The 16,277-nt window shown below is 36.8% G+C and overlaps 1 protein-coding gene across 1 annotated transcript in view; it reads right to left on the bottom strand.

The window, feature by feature from the left end:
• Positions 1-3,465: 3,465 nt before the first annotated feature.
• The window catches only part of HAS2 (hyaluronan synthase 2), a 29,761-nt gene continuing 16,949 nt past the window's right edge, over positions 3,466-16,277 (bottom strand). Inside the window, exons 3-4 of the mRNA XM_004324085.4 lie at positions 8,308-8,409; positions 3,466-6,374 (exon numbers count right to left, since the gene is read on the bottom strand). Coding sequence (XP_004324133.1) covers positions 5,445-6,374; positions 8,308-8,409 — 1,032 coding nt within the window. The 3' untranslated portion in view covers positions 3,466-5,444. The remainder of the gene's footprint in view (positions 6,375-8,307; positions 8,410-16,277) is intronic.

The raw sequence follows: 16,277 nt of genomic DNA on the forward strand, positions 1-16,277 counted from the left end.
ACAAATAGATATGGGGAGGGAAAAAGCCATTTCAGGTTGAGAGTAAAATGCAAACAAAGATAAAGGACAAAGTGTGTGCAAGAGGGAGCAAAAAATCTAGTTTAGTTAGACAGCAAAAATAGGAAGATGAAGGCTTGCAAGAGAGGATATAAGTAGATAATCATCAACCCTGAATCTTTTTTTTTTTTTTTTTTTTTTTGGCTGCGTTGGGTCTTCATTGCTGCACGTGGGCTTTCTCTAGTTGTGGAGAGCGGGGGCTACTCATCATTGAGATGCTCAGGCTTCTCACTGCGGTGGCTTCTCTTGTTGTGGAGCACGGGCTCTAGACACGCATGCTCCAGTAGCTGTGGCACGTGGGCTCAGTAGTTGTGGCTCATGGGCTCTAGAGCACAGGCTCAGTAGTTGTGGCACACGGGCTCAGTACTTGTGGTTAGTGGGCTCTAGAGCACAGGCCCAGTAGCTGTGGTGCAGGGGCTTAGTTGCTCTGTGGCATGTGGGATCTTCCCAGACCAGGGCTCGACCCTGTGTCCCCTGCATTGCTAGGCGGACTCCTAGCCACTGCGCCACCAGGAAAGTCCCTGAGTCTTTCTTAAACATTTAATGCTTTTATCTTGTTGACACTGAGATTAAGTTAAACCTTTGTATTCAGAGTTAGACCTTAGAAGGATAATTTTGACAGAAATGTAGAGAATCCATTGGATGAAACTGAAGTGGGGGAAAATGAAGGATTTAGGAAGTGTTTTTAACAGTTCAGGTAGGAAATACAGAACATCTTAACCAATGTGAGAGATGAATTTGAGGGACAAGGCAGAGGTGGAATCAAATGGTCGTAGTGACCTGCTGGTTACAGGGGGTGTAAAAGAAGGCAAAGATAGTATTTGGGCAACTGGAAGGTTGTGATGCTATTCATTAACTGAGGATGTGAAACGAGAGGCAGATTTGGAGGAAATATGATGAGAATAGCCAAGGAAGTGACTGGAAGAACAATACCAGTTTATTATAAGCACACTTGAACCAAATCATGTTATAACCATAATGTTTGTGTGGGATATTCAAATCCAAAACACCATAAAGTAGTTCAGTTTACAACAATGGTAGCACCCTATTCAAAAATACCTGCATGCACTACGATCTTTCAAATTTAAACATCACATTCTAGTGTTCCTCCCAGTTGGATTATTGTCTTCCATGACCCATCCTGAAATTTACTTTCTGTAGTTAAATTTCAACTCTTACTTAATACACAGCCTATACCTTAATTAAACTTGTCAATTCTGTTTTAAAATCACATATCAGAATCACACCTCTATTGTCCATATTAATTCCCATATGATTCTTTTCATCTAAAAGTCCCTAGTTCCCACCCAACTTCGCACATCTTTAAGAATCACCTCAATACCATGCTATCTCGAAGCCTACCTTTACAGAACTAATTGTACATTTCATTCCTTCTTTTTTTATACCCACTATTTACACTCCTATTATTTCATTTTGTGTCAAAAGCTCATATAATTATATCACTCTTGCACAATTATAAGCTTTTGGGGTATAGAGAAAATGTACACCTCTTGATTATGACAGGTGTTCAGTAAACTTAATTAAAACCAGATATCTACCAACATACATATATGATAATAAAAGTAGAAAAGTTCAATAGGAAAATACAAATTTTTGAATTGAGTTATCATAGAAATTATACTTAGTCTAAGGGAAACAATATAAAATACTAGATTAAAGCAGCACTTCTCAAACTTGAATATGAGTAAGTTTTGGGGATCTTCCTAAAGACAGATTCCAGGGCCTAGCTTGAAATTTTGATTCAATGGGTCTGGGGTGGGGTCACGAAGTTACACTTCTAACAAATTCCCAGGTTATGCTGATGATTTCGAAAGAGGAAGACGTTTGAATAGCGCTAGTTTAAAGGGTCAGTCTGACATCAGAATGCCTGGACTTAAATTCCACCACCACAATTCACTAGCTTTATGATTTTACGCCTCTCATTTAATTTTATCAGTGAGAACTATTCGTAAAATAGTTGACCCATAAAATGTGTTTCTGGCAGTGCCTGACACATGGCACGTGCTCAAAAATTAGGTGTCGGTGTGAGAATTCAGTGGTACAAAGAAGTCAACAGATTCCTAAAGACCAGAGTGGTTAAACTGTGGCCTGCAGTCCAGATCCGGCTCACCACCTATTTTGGTAATGCTAGTAAACTAAGAATAGTTTTAAATTTTTTAAATGATTGAAAAGTACCAAAAGAAAAATATTTTCTAACACGTGGAAATTATACAAGATTCAATTTTAGTGTCCATTAAATAATGTTATTGGAATACAGCCACACAAATTTGTATACATATTGCCTATGGATGCAGAGTTAAGTAGTCACATGACAGACCATATGGCCAGGAAAGCCTGCATTGTATACTGTCTGGCTCTTTACCTTAAAAGGTTGACCTCTAATATAGCACCAAGTGACTTTTATCAGTAAATTACTGGGACTAGAACCATCACTATTTTGGTGTCTAGAGTGGCAATAATGGTCAATGGCTATAGTGTTCTGTTCTTAACGTAACTGTACCGAGGTAATAAAGGATTCTTAGGAACCGAACAATAAGAAGGATTGGGAAATAAGATGAATTTGAGGGATAAGTAGTAAAATGAATTAATTACCACTAAAGCTCCTCAAACCAGGAAATGCTATTAGATGCCCCAACCCACTTTTTAAAGAAAGCAATATTTATTGTCCTTTTCTGATTATAAAAGCAATACATGATTACGGTACTTGGAAAATACAAAAATGTATACAGAATATAAATCGGTCATATTCCCAAGAGTAGAGATAACCACGTTTAAACATTTTTGTTTTTACAAAATTGGGATGTTAACTGTACAAAATGGTTATATATTTTTAATGTAACATTTCTCCAACAACTTCATATTCTGAGAACATTATGTTTAATGGGTAATAATATTGCATTGTTTGGAAATGCCATAATTCATTTATTTATTTCCCTCATCATTAAATCTTATTTTAAGTTTTTGTTATTATTTGTAAATAATGCTATAACAAACTTGCCTACGACGTCTCTGAAAAATTGGTGATTTTTTTCCCACTATGACAGATTACTATAGTAAAGCAATTTTAGCCTAAATTTGGGCTGTTTTCAGGGAAGGAGAAGAAAGAGAAGATTAAAGAAAGACAAGGGTTGTGTTAATTGGGACTCTCTCTCTCTCTCTCTCTCTCTCTCTCTCTCTCTCTCTCTCATTTTTCCAGATTTCCAACTATACCAACTTTGGAGATTTCTACCTCCTGATTAGTAACATTAAACGACTTCCATTATCTTTGACCAACAATGTTTATTTTTCTGTATACCCCATTCTTAAATCCATACCCTGACAATCAAAATAAAACATTTTGTTTCGTTTTGTTTGAATTCCCGCTTCCCTTAGAAAAAAAGGCAATAATCTTATCAAAAATATTTTATTTACAAAAAAATTCAATTATACTATACATCCTATACTGGAAATACATTGAATAATTGCTAAAATAAATACAGGCAATTAATTCAATCTTTTATAAGAATGAGAGAATTTGACATTTGAATGTTATCAAAGCTTAACTTAGAACATAAATAGTTAAAAAGGCAAACTCAAGTTTTAGTTTCATTTAATGGCATGGTCTGTTTGTTTTCCACAAGCTCCCCAATCAGTGAGAGTCTAAGTTGTAGAACGTTATATACTTTTTTGTGCTCTGAAGGTAGAATGTGCAGGTTTTTTCTTAGACAGGATGGATGAAATATAGAAGTCTACATAAAAAGGAAGCAGAAAGGCAGGAAGCACATGGTTGAACACTTCACATTTCTGCTTCATCACAATACTTTTTTTCTGCAACTCTTCATGTGTTCAATTGTTTTTAACACAGGTCTACACAGCACCAGCTACAAGGCAAGATGGGTCATGTCAAAAGTCAAACTGGATAACTGAGGCCCCGGAGTAGCTAAATTAACCAGGCCGAGGGTCCATCAATTTTTTTTATGTGCCAATTCTTTATACAACTATTAAACCTTGATATCATGTCTACTATGTAAACACATTTATTTAGGTCAAGAACAGAAGAGATGAAGCAATTATCTGTATAATTCAGAAAAAATCTTCCCTAGAAAGTTAAAGAGTACACATGGAGCTTGATTTGGCCAATTTTGAACCTATATGCTTTATCTTTATTATAATTTATCCCACTCACCCGTATAAACCTCATACTAACATGTAAAGTGAACTGACAATCTGGGAAAAAAAAGGTAGGTAAAGTATGTTCAACATATAGACAGGATCCAGTGAATACAGGTCACAGAACAAAATGATGAACTGCAGTGTATTTGTCCAAATTATACCGTCAATTTTTCCCACTTTTCCTTTTTACTTAGCCTGGGAAAACACTGTGAGAATCTCCAAAAACAATCTTTGATACCCAGATTTTGTCCACTGCTGGATGCCTAGTATTTTCTTTTGAGAACTGGCATTCCCTTTTTTTTCAATCTTATGAAAAAATTGCACTTTTCTACCCCTTTGGCCTTGATTTTCAATGACTTCTTTTTTGTACACACAAGTATGAATTTCTACTCCCGAAGTGTGACAGGTATATTGGCCTTTTCTAAAAGAAATGAAAAAAAGTTAAAATATTGAGAGTTTAAATACTTTTTCACAGAAATAAACTATTCAATTTTAAAGGTAGAGAGAGAGAGAGAAACATTTTATTCTTTCTATCATGAACATCATCAGTCAACCAAGCTTCACATTTTGGGTAAAAATTTTTTAAGTATGAATTGTTTCAGAACCTATTTTATTAAAAAAAAAAAAAAGGAAGAACAGGTGTATTTTGGCAGAGAAGTAAAATATAAAATATGCAAAATTTGTTTTAAAATTGGCATACAAAATTTTAAAACACAGTACAATTATATAAAAATACAGCACAGCCAACGGCCTGTAAATTTCCTTTGGCATTTCATTTGGTAGAGTTAAACAGAAAAACCTTTCTAAAACAAAATTAGCTATCAACACAGTACATAAGTTAGGTTGTATATGTTGAAAGAACTTTTCCTTGAGTTTCCAAAATCCTTTTCTTACATGATAACCCACATAAAGCATGACTAGTGAGGTATATAGGGCAAAACACTTAGGCAGATGTACAATAAGGAAAAAGTGCATAATCAAAGAATTCTTCCCATTTTCATAGAAATATCAGGTTAAATCTGAGTTCTTCTTGATGTATCATTTTACTTTGGCAGAATTAAAATAAACCCATACAAATGTCTTTGTTCAAGTCCCAGCAGCAGTGATATGTCTCCTTTGGTGGCATTATCTGATGCCACAATACCGCACAGTCTCTAGAGGAACTAAGGTTTTGTGTGTGTCTGCATCTGTAACTGCAAACATCAAACGTAAGATCATACGTCAAGCACCATGTCATACTGTTGTCCCTTCTTCCGCCTGCCACATTTATTGATGAGAACCACATACAGTGTCAAAAGCATGACCCAATAGCATGCATACAGCAACGTTCCAACAATTAAAACTGTCTGTTTGGATTCTGAGAATGGCTTTTTAGATTCCTTATAAATGGTGAAAATCACACCACCCAGGAGGATTGTAAACCAAACTGATACTGGAATGAGTCCTATGAAATTAACAACAATGGTTTTCCTTCCAGATGTGCCCCACCCAGCTTTGTTTATCGTTGCAATTGCAAACATCTTGGCAGGAAGTAAACTTGACATGTATAACACTGAGTAGAGGGACATGAAGACCATGACGATATTTCCTCTAAGGCAGCTGGCAAAAGATGATTTTATGAGACCCACTAACTGGACAGTTAACAAGAAGAGGAGGATGTTCCAAATTTTACCCCTGTAGAAAAGCTGGATTACTGTGGCAATGAGAAAGAAAGGGAAGAACCCAGTGATGACTGCTTCATAGGTCATCCACAAGTGATGTTTATGAAACCACATGGCATTGTACAGCCACTCTCGGAAGTAGGACTTGCTCCAACGGGTCTGCTGGTTTAACCATCTGAGATATTCTATAGGTGTTTCAGTAAGGCACTTGGATCGAGCTGTGTATTTTGTTGCATAGCCCAGACTCAGCACTCGGTTCGTTAGATGCCTGTCATCTCCAAAACTACATTGGCTGCCCATAAATTCTTGATTGTACCAGTCTTCCACAAATTCATGCAATAAGGAGTTTCTGTACATTCCCAGAGGTCCACTAATGCACTGGACACATCCAAAATAAGACTGACAGGCCCTTTCTATGTTAAAAGCCATCCAGTATCTCACACTGCTTAGGAAAGAGATCCAGGAATCATACTTGTTTAAAATCTGCAAGAAAAATAAAAGTAAAAATAATTAAATAAAGGTAAGCCCCAGCTAAAAATTCCAGCAAAATCTGCACCATTGTGAGGTTACTACCTAGAGTAATGTTTGTTGTTTTTGATGGTGTTTTTTAATAAATTTATTTATTTATTTATGGCTGCATTGGGTCTTCGTTGCTGTGCGTGGGTTCTCATTGCGGTGGCTTCTGTTGTTGCGGAGCACGGGCTCTAGGCACACAGGCTTCAGTAGCTGTGGTTCGAAGGGTCTAGGGCACAGGCTCAGTAGTTGTGGTGCACAGGCTTAGTTGCTCCATGGAATGTGGGATTTTCCCGGACCAGGGATCGAACCCGTGTCTCCTGCATTGGCAGGTGGATTCTTAACCACTGCGCCACCAGGGAAGCCCATGTTTGTTTTTTTTATCCTTCTATTTAGCCTCTTTCCTTTTTTTAACACAATTTTACATTATTTTCTTTGATTCTATATACTATATTAATTTGATAAGTTGGGTGTATGTGTTGGGACTTCTTGACAATAATTTTTTTCTACTCCATCACTCTCTGTTCTCTTTTGTTATGTGTTTTGTTTCTTTTTCTTGTTATGTTATAAAATTGAGATTTTTTTCGGCTTTGGTTCTCAGCCCTTAAATTATTCTCCCACTGGCAGTCCAGTGGTTAAAGATTTCGCCTTCCAATGCAGGTTGCGGGGGCGTCCATCCCTGGTCGGGGAGCTGGGATCCCACCCACACGCCTCACGGCCAAAAAACCAAAGACATAAAACAGAAGCAATATTGCAGCAAATTCAAAAGAGACTTTAAAAAAATGGTCCACATCAAAAAATCTTTAAAAAAAAATTATTCTCCCACTTCCTTACTATCTAATATTTGAAAGTTTTTAAGTCCTATGCTCTTCTCTTTTCAACTCATCCAACTCTATTATTCTCCTTCCTCCCCAGTTTTAGCAATGCCAGTGATAAAAGGGTTTGCTCTGGCTTCACCCCAGATCTGGAATCCTGAAATAATGCTCTACACAAAGGCTATTAAAATTATTAGTTTTGGGGGGCAATATTTCTTAATTCTCTCCTCTGTCTCAATTTTATTCAGTTTTCATCTGGGTTTTACATGCTTCCTTTTTATCACCAGGGTATTTCTTTGTCCATCTAGTGCACTTTCTTTGCCTTCACTATTACCATGCATGTAAATATGGGTTATACAGCAACACAATACCTACATTTAAAGTCAAAATTCCACGTGCTTCTCACATCTTTGGCTAAAATCTAGTGCACTTTTGCAAAGAGCTCACTTTAATCTTCATATATTTTCACATATTTGTTTTCCCATTCCATAAATTTCAAATCACCTTCATTAATATTTGTTTCACTTATTGTTTCTCCATTGATAGCAAATAATGGGAAATAAATAATAATTGGAAAACTCACTTAATTGTTCCTTTGACTTTCTCTCTAGTGTAAATTTGAGACGCTGTTTCTCTTTTTTTTCCTTTGTATTCCAATTTGGATTTTTGACCAACCATATATTGTTCAGCTTTTAAATACATAGTTATATGACATAGATTCCATCTCCTGCCATACCTCCATTTCTTAACCCTTGTACTAAATGAATTCCAACATCATTTTACCAGAACATTAAGTTGTGGCTCAAGAAGATATGGCAGAAATTATTACACATTTACATTATAGTTTATATAACTTATCAGCCACTACATACTTGTGTTATAACCCAGGATTAAGCAAAGCAATCATAAGTTACTTCAATTTAGACAGCAGAAGAGGTATAAAGTGGGTCCAAGGAACATTCTAGTATGTCTCTGGCACCAGAAACAATATCTGGCACAGATTTGGGTGTATAATAAACGTATGTTCAAAGAATCAGTGAGTGAGGGTACTACTAAAAGTGACTCATGCAAAAAGTGAGCTCATGTACCTGGACATCTCCCCCGACACCTCCAACCATGGGATCTTCTTCTAAAACTTTTACCATCTCCACAGATGAGGCAGGGTCAAGCATGGTGTCTGAATCACAAACCTGCAAAGAAGAAAGTAAGAAGTAAGTTCAAGAAAAGAAGATGATGAGTGTACTCCGTGTAGTCAAAAGTGGGCATATATATTATGCCTTCAGCCTATCATCACAAGGCCTCAATAAGCGAGTAACACAGGGATGAGAGTTTGCTACATGATGGCCAACACAAAGAACCTGCAAACTCAATATTTAAGCTAATGACATGGCTGGATAGAACAGCTAAAGTGATGACCTAGGCATGTCATGTAGGGTGACCAGTTTTGCCTGGTTTGCCATGGATGTACGCAATTTTGGCAATGAAAGTCTCATGTCCCAGGTAACATCCTAGATTTCCAGGACTTGGAAAACATCTTGGGTTGGTCACCATAGATATCTCTTTTTTAAAAAAAATTGCCTTCCATAAGGCTTTTAGATATCTTATCCCTCAGGTCTGAATGATGATAGGAAACTCCTATGACAGTATTGAAAAAAAGGCATGTTTAACAGTGATTATTTTTCTCTATTTTAATATGGTGATTAAGACAGGAAAGCAGTTCTACTAAGGCTGGTTGTATAATTAGTTCTGAAGCAAGATGTCCATTTGACCTGGGCTTAGCTGATGACATTCCATTAGAAAGGAAACTAGCCTGATGGTCAGCCCACCTTTTTATTTTAGAGTATCAAGTATTCGTCTAGCTCTTTACATACAGAAGTAGATGTTAAATTATCTTAAGCTTTTCTAGAAGTGCTAATTATTATTCTTAAAAACAAACTTTATACAGGACAAAAAAACAATTTTGAAACCAAACCAACTACAACTTCAAGAAAATTATTAGGATTTGTCTATACCCATTAGCCGCTCCCAGAAATTTCTACTGGAGGCCAAAGGTACAGGGTTATAAATAGTACTTTTCTTCCCAAGCTGATTTATGAACTTATTGAATGAAACAGAAAAATAAAGGAGAGGAGAAACCAAAATATGACATGTATACTCATAAAGCTGATATGGAGAATAGGGCTTATATCAATGGAGTAGCAGACTTTGCAACTATGTTCCCCAGAATTAGACTGATGTACCAATTCCAAATAGCATCTAAGTGGGACTAGTCTCCTCCTCAAGACAGTTAATGCCCCTTCGAAAGGGATGGCAGATGCCTGCTCCTTCATGGCGGCTCACTTCTAGAAGAAAGGGGGAAGAAGGAGCTAGGCTACCCCTTACTCCTCCCGTACTCACCAATCAGATTAAGTCACTTCTCTTAGGGAGATATTAGGTACGTTACACCTGTGGATGGAGCTCCTTCCACATGATCAAAGAAAATCAAAAGTAGGAAAAGAGCTGTCACCTCTCTATTCCTGGTTGATATTAATAAAATAGTATCCTTTTCTGGAAAATGCAGCCAGGCCCAAGTAGACATAAAGTGATGAAAATTGACATGTAATGAACCAGTTTCACATCCCCATCTAAGCAATAAATGATATGATTGGCAGAGACGGGAGTGTTATCTGCAATTCCACTGTTTTTCTATGTAGTCTGGCTACATTTATGAATTTAATCAAGATTTAGTCTCCTTATTTATATAAAAAGCAAGTATTTGTGCAGTTCTCAGAGCTGCTTCATAAAAATAGTACGGATTTGATATACCAGTTTTGAATGAAAATAATATTTAGAAGCATGAACTCTGAGTTAAAGGGGATTTTATATGTCGGAGGAGTCCCTCACATACATAGCCAGGAAGTCTCAACATTTAAAAAAGAGTGCCTATCTTAATTTTATTAATAGTTTTTTTTCTGAAAAACATTAATATATATTAATAAAGAATGTTGGTGAAAAGAGCAATTCAAATGCATTATTGTAACATGACTTAAGGAGTATATAGGGTATCCAATTATTAAAAGTGAAATCATCACCTCTCTGGACTCAACTAATTATAACAATTTTAAAGTTAATTTCTGAATTTTGTATATTACTTTACCTATTTAGAAACAGGCATTTTCTAAATAACCTACTGCCCCATTTTTTTGGAGGGGGCATTCTATTTTGGTCTGCATGGTCTTACTTATTTTAGAGGAAAAAAATAGACAGCAGCTAGGCATTAGTATTCCATTAAAAAAATAGGATTTTTCTAATACTTCAGTTTATACTCAAGGGTCCCAAGCCTCAGAAACCGAAGCAAATTCCTCCAATAGCGATATTTTGCCTCTCTCATGCCTTGTCTGTCACTGTTTTGTATACGGCTATAAGCCTGGCAGGCCAGTAACTAGGGTAGTAGAAAGTGAAGGCATAATTTCAAAGCCACCTTTCCACCTCTCAGCATCCAGAGTTTATGGCCACACCCACCTCTATTGACTCAAGCTGGGAAAGGTAAAACCAGAAAGCTAAAATAAGACTAAAAACAACAGGAAGGGGGCAACCTAGAATTAATGTTCAAGTAACTCCGCCTGCTTGTAAGATAAGCAAGCCAAGGGAACTGCCTCTGTGAAATGACTAAACTTGAACCAAACTTCTGAGGTTCTGCATATTTAAATTGGCCCTGCCCCTCCCAGTTTCCAACAGCAAAGTGCCAGAAGTTCTCAGAGAGATTGTTCACATGGTGAGTTTAACTGTCAGAAGGGAAAGCTCTCAGAAATCTCCTGGGAGGGGTTTGTTATAGTGGGATCAAAGAGTTTTCTAAAGAAGTTCAATTTCTGGATGTTCTTTGGTGATAGAATGCCAACTAGAAAACCACCGTCGATGACAGTCTGTGAAAGCATGTATGTTCATGGATATAACAGTATTAATTTGTTTGTGTGTAAAGGGTATAACTCTAGCCCTTCTTAAAATCAGTCTAGTAAAAACAGGATTTCTAGCTGTCTCCTCACCAATTAATGAGAAGTGTGCGATTTCACGAACGTTGGCTGTTTAGCTCTGGGCTAGAAACTGTGGGAGAAATACACCAGTTCACAAGGAGCTTAACCTCACACTGGGAAAAACCACAGGACTGATTTGCACACAGGAAACAATTGGAGAACAAATCAAAATGTCTTTCTGTCCACGCTGAATGTATCACTGTAATTTGTTTAAACTACATGATCGCCAGTCATAAGATTTCTCACTAGGAGATATGGACATGCGGCAAAGTCACTAAATTTTGACTAAAATGAGTGGAAAATGTCAAGACAAGAAGACGTTATTGGGAGGAACCAGCCACCTCCATCATAACCACAGAATCATCGGCTAAATTGCTTAAGACCATGGCTCCCCGTCCTTCACTGTTCTAGCCAAGAGACAGTGCCGCCGCTTTCTCTGTATCTAAAACAGGAGTTGGCGAACTAAGGTCTACGGACGAGTCTGCCTTCCCACCAATTTCTATATGGCCTGGGGGTTAAAAATAGCTTTTACCTTATTAAATAGCTGAAAAAAAATTGAAAAAGAGTTTTTTGTGACACATGGAAATTATATGAAATTCAAATTCCAGTGGCCATAAATAAAGTTTTATTGGAACCCAGTCATGCACATTCAGTTTCATATTATCTATGGCTGCTTTCACACTAAAACAGCAAAGTTGAATAGCTGCAACACAGACCATATAGCCCGCAAAGCTTAATGGTTTCTCTCAGGCCTTTTACAAGCAAGTATGCCAACCCTGAGCCTAAAAGAATTGGTTGGGGAGCCGGGGGTGGGTCTCTTTCATAAAAAAACAAAGAACAAACTAAAAGAGCAAGTTGAGATAAAGTATGTTCTAAGTCCCAGTTTAACTCTACTAGAGGTTTTTACGGTTGCCTCTGTCTCCTATTCTTATAATAGGCCAAGATTTGACTATTATAACAAATCAAGAGGCTTACTACTTTTATGACCTTGAACAAACTGTTACCATCATCATGGTACCAGAGTGACACACTGTATGTAAAAGTACTTGGTAAATTACAAAAGCTCACAGAAAAGTCATATATGCCATTAGTATAGGGTAATAATCTTTAATTGTTTATACTTGCTAAGTAAACCCACTTATTACCATGAACAGGTGACTCAGTAAAGAGAATCACCAAAAGGAACATGAGAATGGATTACATATCAAGAATATCTTGGGCTTCCCTGGTGGCGCAGTGGTTGAGAGTCCGCCTGCCGATGCAGGGGACACAGGTTCGTGCCCTGGTCCAGGAAGATCCCACATGGCGCGGAGCGGCCGGGCCCGTGAGCCATGGCCGCTGAGACTGCGCGTCCGGAGCCTGTGCTCCGCAATGGGAGAGGCCACAACAGTGGGAGGCCCGCGTACAGTCAAAAAAAAAAAAAAGAATATCTTATCACAATGAACAAGTTCAAATGTATCCAAAACACCTAGAGCAGTTAGATATATAAATTGCTATAAATGTGTTAAATAAGCTGTTAGACTGAAGTCCATTCCAATTTATCTCACTGATCTTAAAGTTAATCTACCTCACAACAATTTAAATCAAAATATCCTGTAGAAATATTGTTAGTTATTCTACCATATGTTTTTCAACTTCTAAGACCCAAGTCTAAAATGCTGAGTATCCATGTTTCACCTTTTTTTAAACATATTTCCTTTCAGACTGACTGGTGGATTCTCCACCTCTGCCTGCCCAGCACCACTTCAAGGGGCTCTGAGAGCTACACAGCAACAGGAAGCCTTAACTATTCTGGCTGCCTTCGATGAGGAAACAGGCTGAGGATTAATCAAGACTCATTCTGTTGCTACTGCTTTCACCCTCTGCCTGCTTGTAAACCTCAATCCTTTCTTAATCTTGACCCTTCATCTTAACCTGAACCCAGGGAGATGATTTATTTCAACCATGTTTGAAGTTTACTATTGGTCATGATCCCACTGCCCAGTTTCCCTTCCAAAACTTAACCACATAGTAAATGGAAAGTACCCCCTACCCCCTCTTTCCCCCAGGACATTCCCCCTAGTGAAAAGAAGTCAGCCAGAATTTTAAAATTCACCGATAGTTATGTACTGGCAAACACAAGATGGTGCTAGCCCCCAGAACTCCTAACAGTACAATGCCAGAGTAAACACACTACTGAAAGGAAAAGAAAGCACTATGCAAAACCTTGGAATCAGACAGATCTGAGTCCCAATCCACAATTGACCAGTTATATTCCCTTGGACTAGCTTTGTAACCTTAAACTCCTTACCTCACCTTTCTAAGTCTCCATCTCTTAGGTGAAAAATATGGATAAGCACATCCACCTCATAAGTTTGCTGTAATGGAGAATTAACTAGATAATGTATGTATAGCAGTTATAAGGGCTAGCTCATAGTAAATGCTCGTTAAAAGGAAGACATATCTACTAAGAAGTGATCATCAAAACCAGAGGCACAAACTAAGAACACTAGTCCAACGAGGGAAGGGGTCCTTCTTATCTGTACTGTAAATAAACCATGACTCGCTCAGAGAGCAAAAACTAATGCCTTGTCCAATGCCCAACAAATTTAAATTAAACAAGCTGGATTATTGAGCAGGCAATATAAAAATCCTTAGATTGGGCTGACTACTAGGGAAAAAGATTAGAGAGCAGTTTATGGCAGACTGTGAGTGGCAAAAACAAAATCATAGGATGTAAGAATTTTAGGACTAAAAAGACCTTTTGAAATTAATCAGTGAGACCATTCCAGGAAAAAATAAATGCTCTCAAAGAAAAATACAGAAACTTTTTTGGGGGCGAGGGTTGGGGGATAGGGAAGATGATTCTCTCGTAGTAATTTTGTTTATGGTATAAGACCTCAAATCTAGCCAATAAAAAGCCTCTAAATCATAAAAACCTCAACAATTTGGCCCTTATTTGTTGCTCTTTTTAAAAGGAATTGGGAAGATATATACCTTTCTTGTTAGAATGTGTTACCCAAATTGTTATAAAGTGACATTTGCCTTCACGCAACCTAGAATCTTTTTAAGACATTAAGGAGTCATTTGGTTTTTCTCTTTTCTTTTTCAGGAAGGCTTATACGCAAGTAATAGTTGTAGGTGTAAAGCAAAGGTGACAAGCCAGCTGGAAAAATGAGAAACCAAATGTTGTCACCTCTAGGCTTAAGCCAGGAAACACCCTTATTCCAAATGGTTGGAAAGCACATAATGGTTGCCTTAAATCAGGGTTTACATTCAAGAACCCAACTTTGAGGGAAAGTGTAGATTAAAAATGAAAAGAAAATTCTAATGCTATACTCCCTTTTGTGTGGTTGCTGTTGTTTGTTGTTTTTGTTTGTTTGATCCCAATCTTGAAAAGCATACATATGTTGCTAGAAAGAAATTAAGACAGTCCTAAGTTAGAGTCTTTAGCTAAAAGTGATCTCAGAAATCATCTCTTCTACCAGTTGAGGCCCGTAGCAAGTAAACAGTTAAATCAAGAATTCAGATTTCCCCATTCTTATTTCAATGTGCTCAATTTCATTCTCTAAGATGAAGTATACAAAGTCACATTAACATTCTCAACATGACCCTTCAGAAATTTTCAGAAAATAGGAACCAATCAAATGTTATATGCAGTCAATCCTCATTATGCACGGTAGTTATGTTCTACAAAGCTTCCATGAACAGTGAGTTAGCAAATACTAAAAAATTGCTTCTAGTGGACATATAGAGTTAGGTTCCTCGAAGTCTCTGGTCACGGCATCTTTGTCTAGTGATCAATACCTAACCTTGTTGTATCTGTGCTTACTTGTTTATTTGTGTCACCTTATTTAATATGTATTATTGATTCATTAACATTGAACTCATGTCCAGCAGCATTGTAACTCATGCCTGAACAAAGTTCACCTGACAAACCTATTTTCTCCATAAGGCAATTATAGCCTTCTTGTGTTACTATCACTAGACAACATTTCAACACTACACTTGGGGACCATTTTAAACAGCTACATCAGCAACCAAAAGCACAAAAATGTGAAAAACATAATATTAAATAGACTAAAGAAGCTACTTGTTTACAGTATAAAAGGTAAAACAAAAAGGCAAAGCATAATCTTGTGTGACCTCAGCTGGGAACATGCACATCAGATGACTCACTTTTTTTTTGCCATTCTGCACATGTCAAATGATCACAAAAGCACTGCAACTACTGATTTTCGGGTAATAAATACATTTTAGTCAGTAGGTTAACTTGGAAATACAGAATCCATGAATAATAAGGGTCAGCTCTACTATTATGAATGATTTAGTCTTACTTTCCTTCTGCTCAAAGAATCTTGGATAGCTATGGTACTGCCAGATTAAATTAATAATAAAATTGCTTCCTATAATCTTCCCTTTTAGAAAATGTTCATACTTATTGTATAACTTTTACCTGGGAAATTCTTAATACACACATCAGACGATACTGCTTTTTTCCTTTGTTATATAGACTGGTGGCCACTTATGTGGAAATATCAATGTTCAGTGAAAAGAGATATAAATAAAGCAATTATCTAATCTAGATATCAAAAGACACTTTAAAAGTCTTCTGATATTGTTAAGTAAAAAATACAGAAAAGTAAACATGATATAATCTCAAAATTGTTTTTAAAATAAGGAAAAATAGAAGAGTATATGCTGGAAAGTATTAAATTTGATAATCTATGTATGGGTCATGTATTCGCTTCAGATGATTTTTTTAAATTGAAGTATAGTTGATTTACTATGTTTCATGTATACAGCAAAGTGATTCAGTTATACATACATACATATCTATTCTTTTTCAGGTTCTTTGCCATTATAGATTATTACAAGATATTGAATATAGTTCCCTATGCTATACAGTAGCTCTTTATTATCTACTTTATAGATAGTAGTGTGTATCCGTTAATCCCAAATTCCTAATTTATCTTTCCCCTCTCTGCTGCAGATTATTTTAATTTTGCTCATTGCACTTTTCTACATCATTGAAAAAGTTTCTCCAGAAAATACTTTGATTCAAAATT

Source organism: Tursiops truncatus, chromosome 17 (assembly GCF_011762595.2).
Source record: "Tursiops truncatus isolate mTurTru1 chromosome 17, mTurTru1.mat.Y, whole genome shotgun sequence".
NCBI classification, from domain to species: domain Eukaryota; kingdom Metazoa; phylum Chordata; class Mammalia; order Artiodactyla; family Delphinidae; genus Tursiops; species Tursiops truncatus.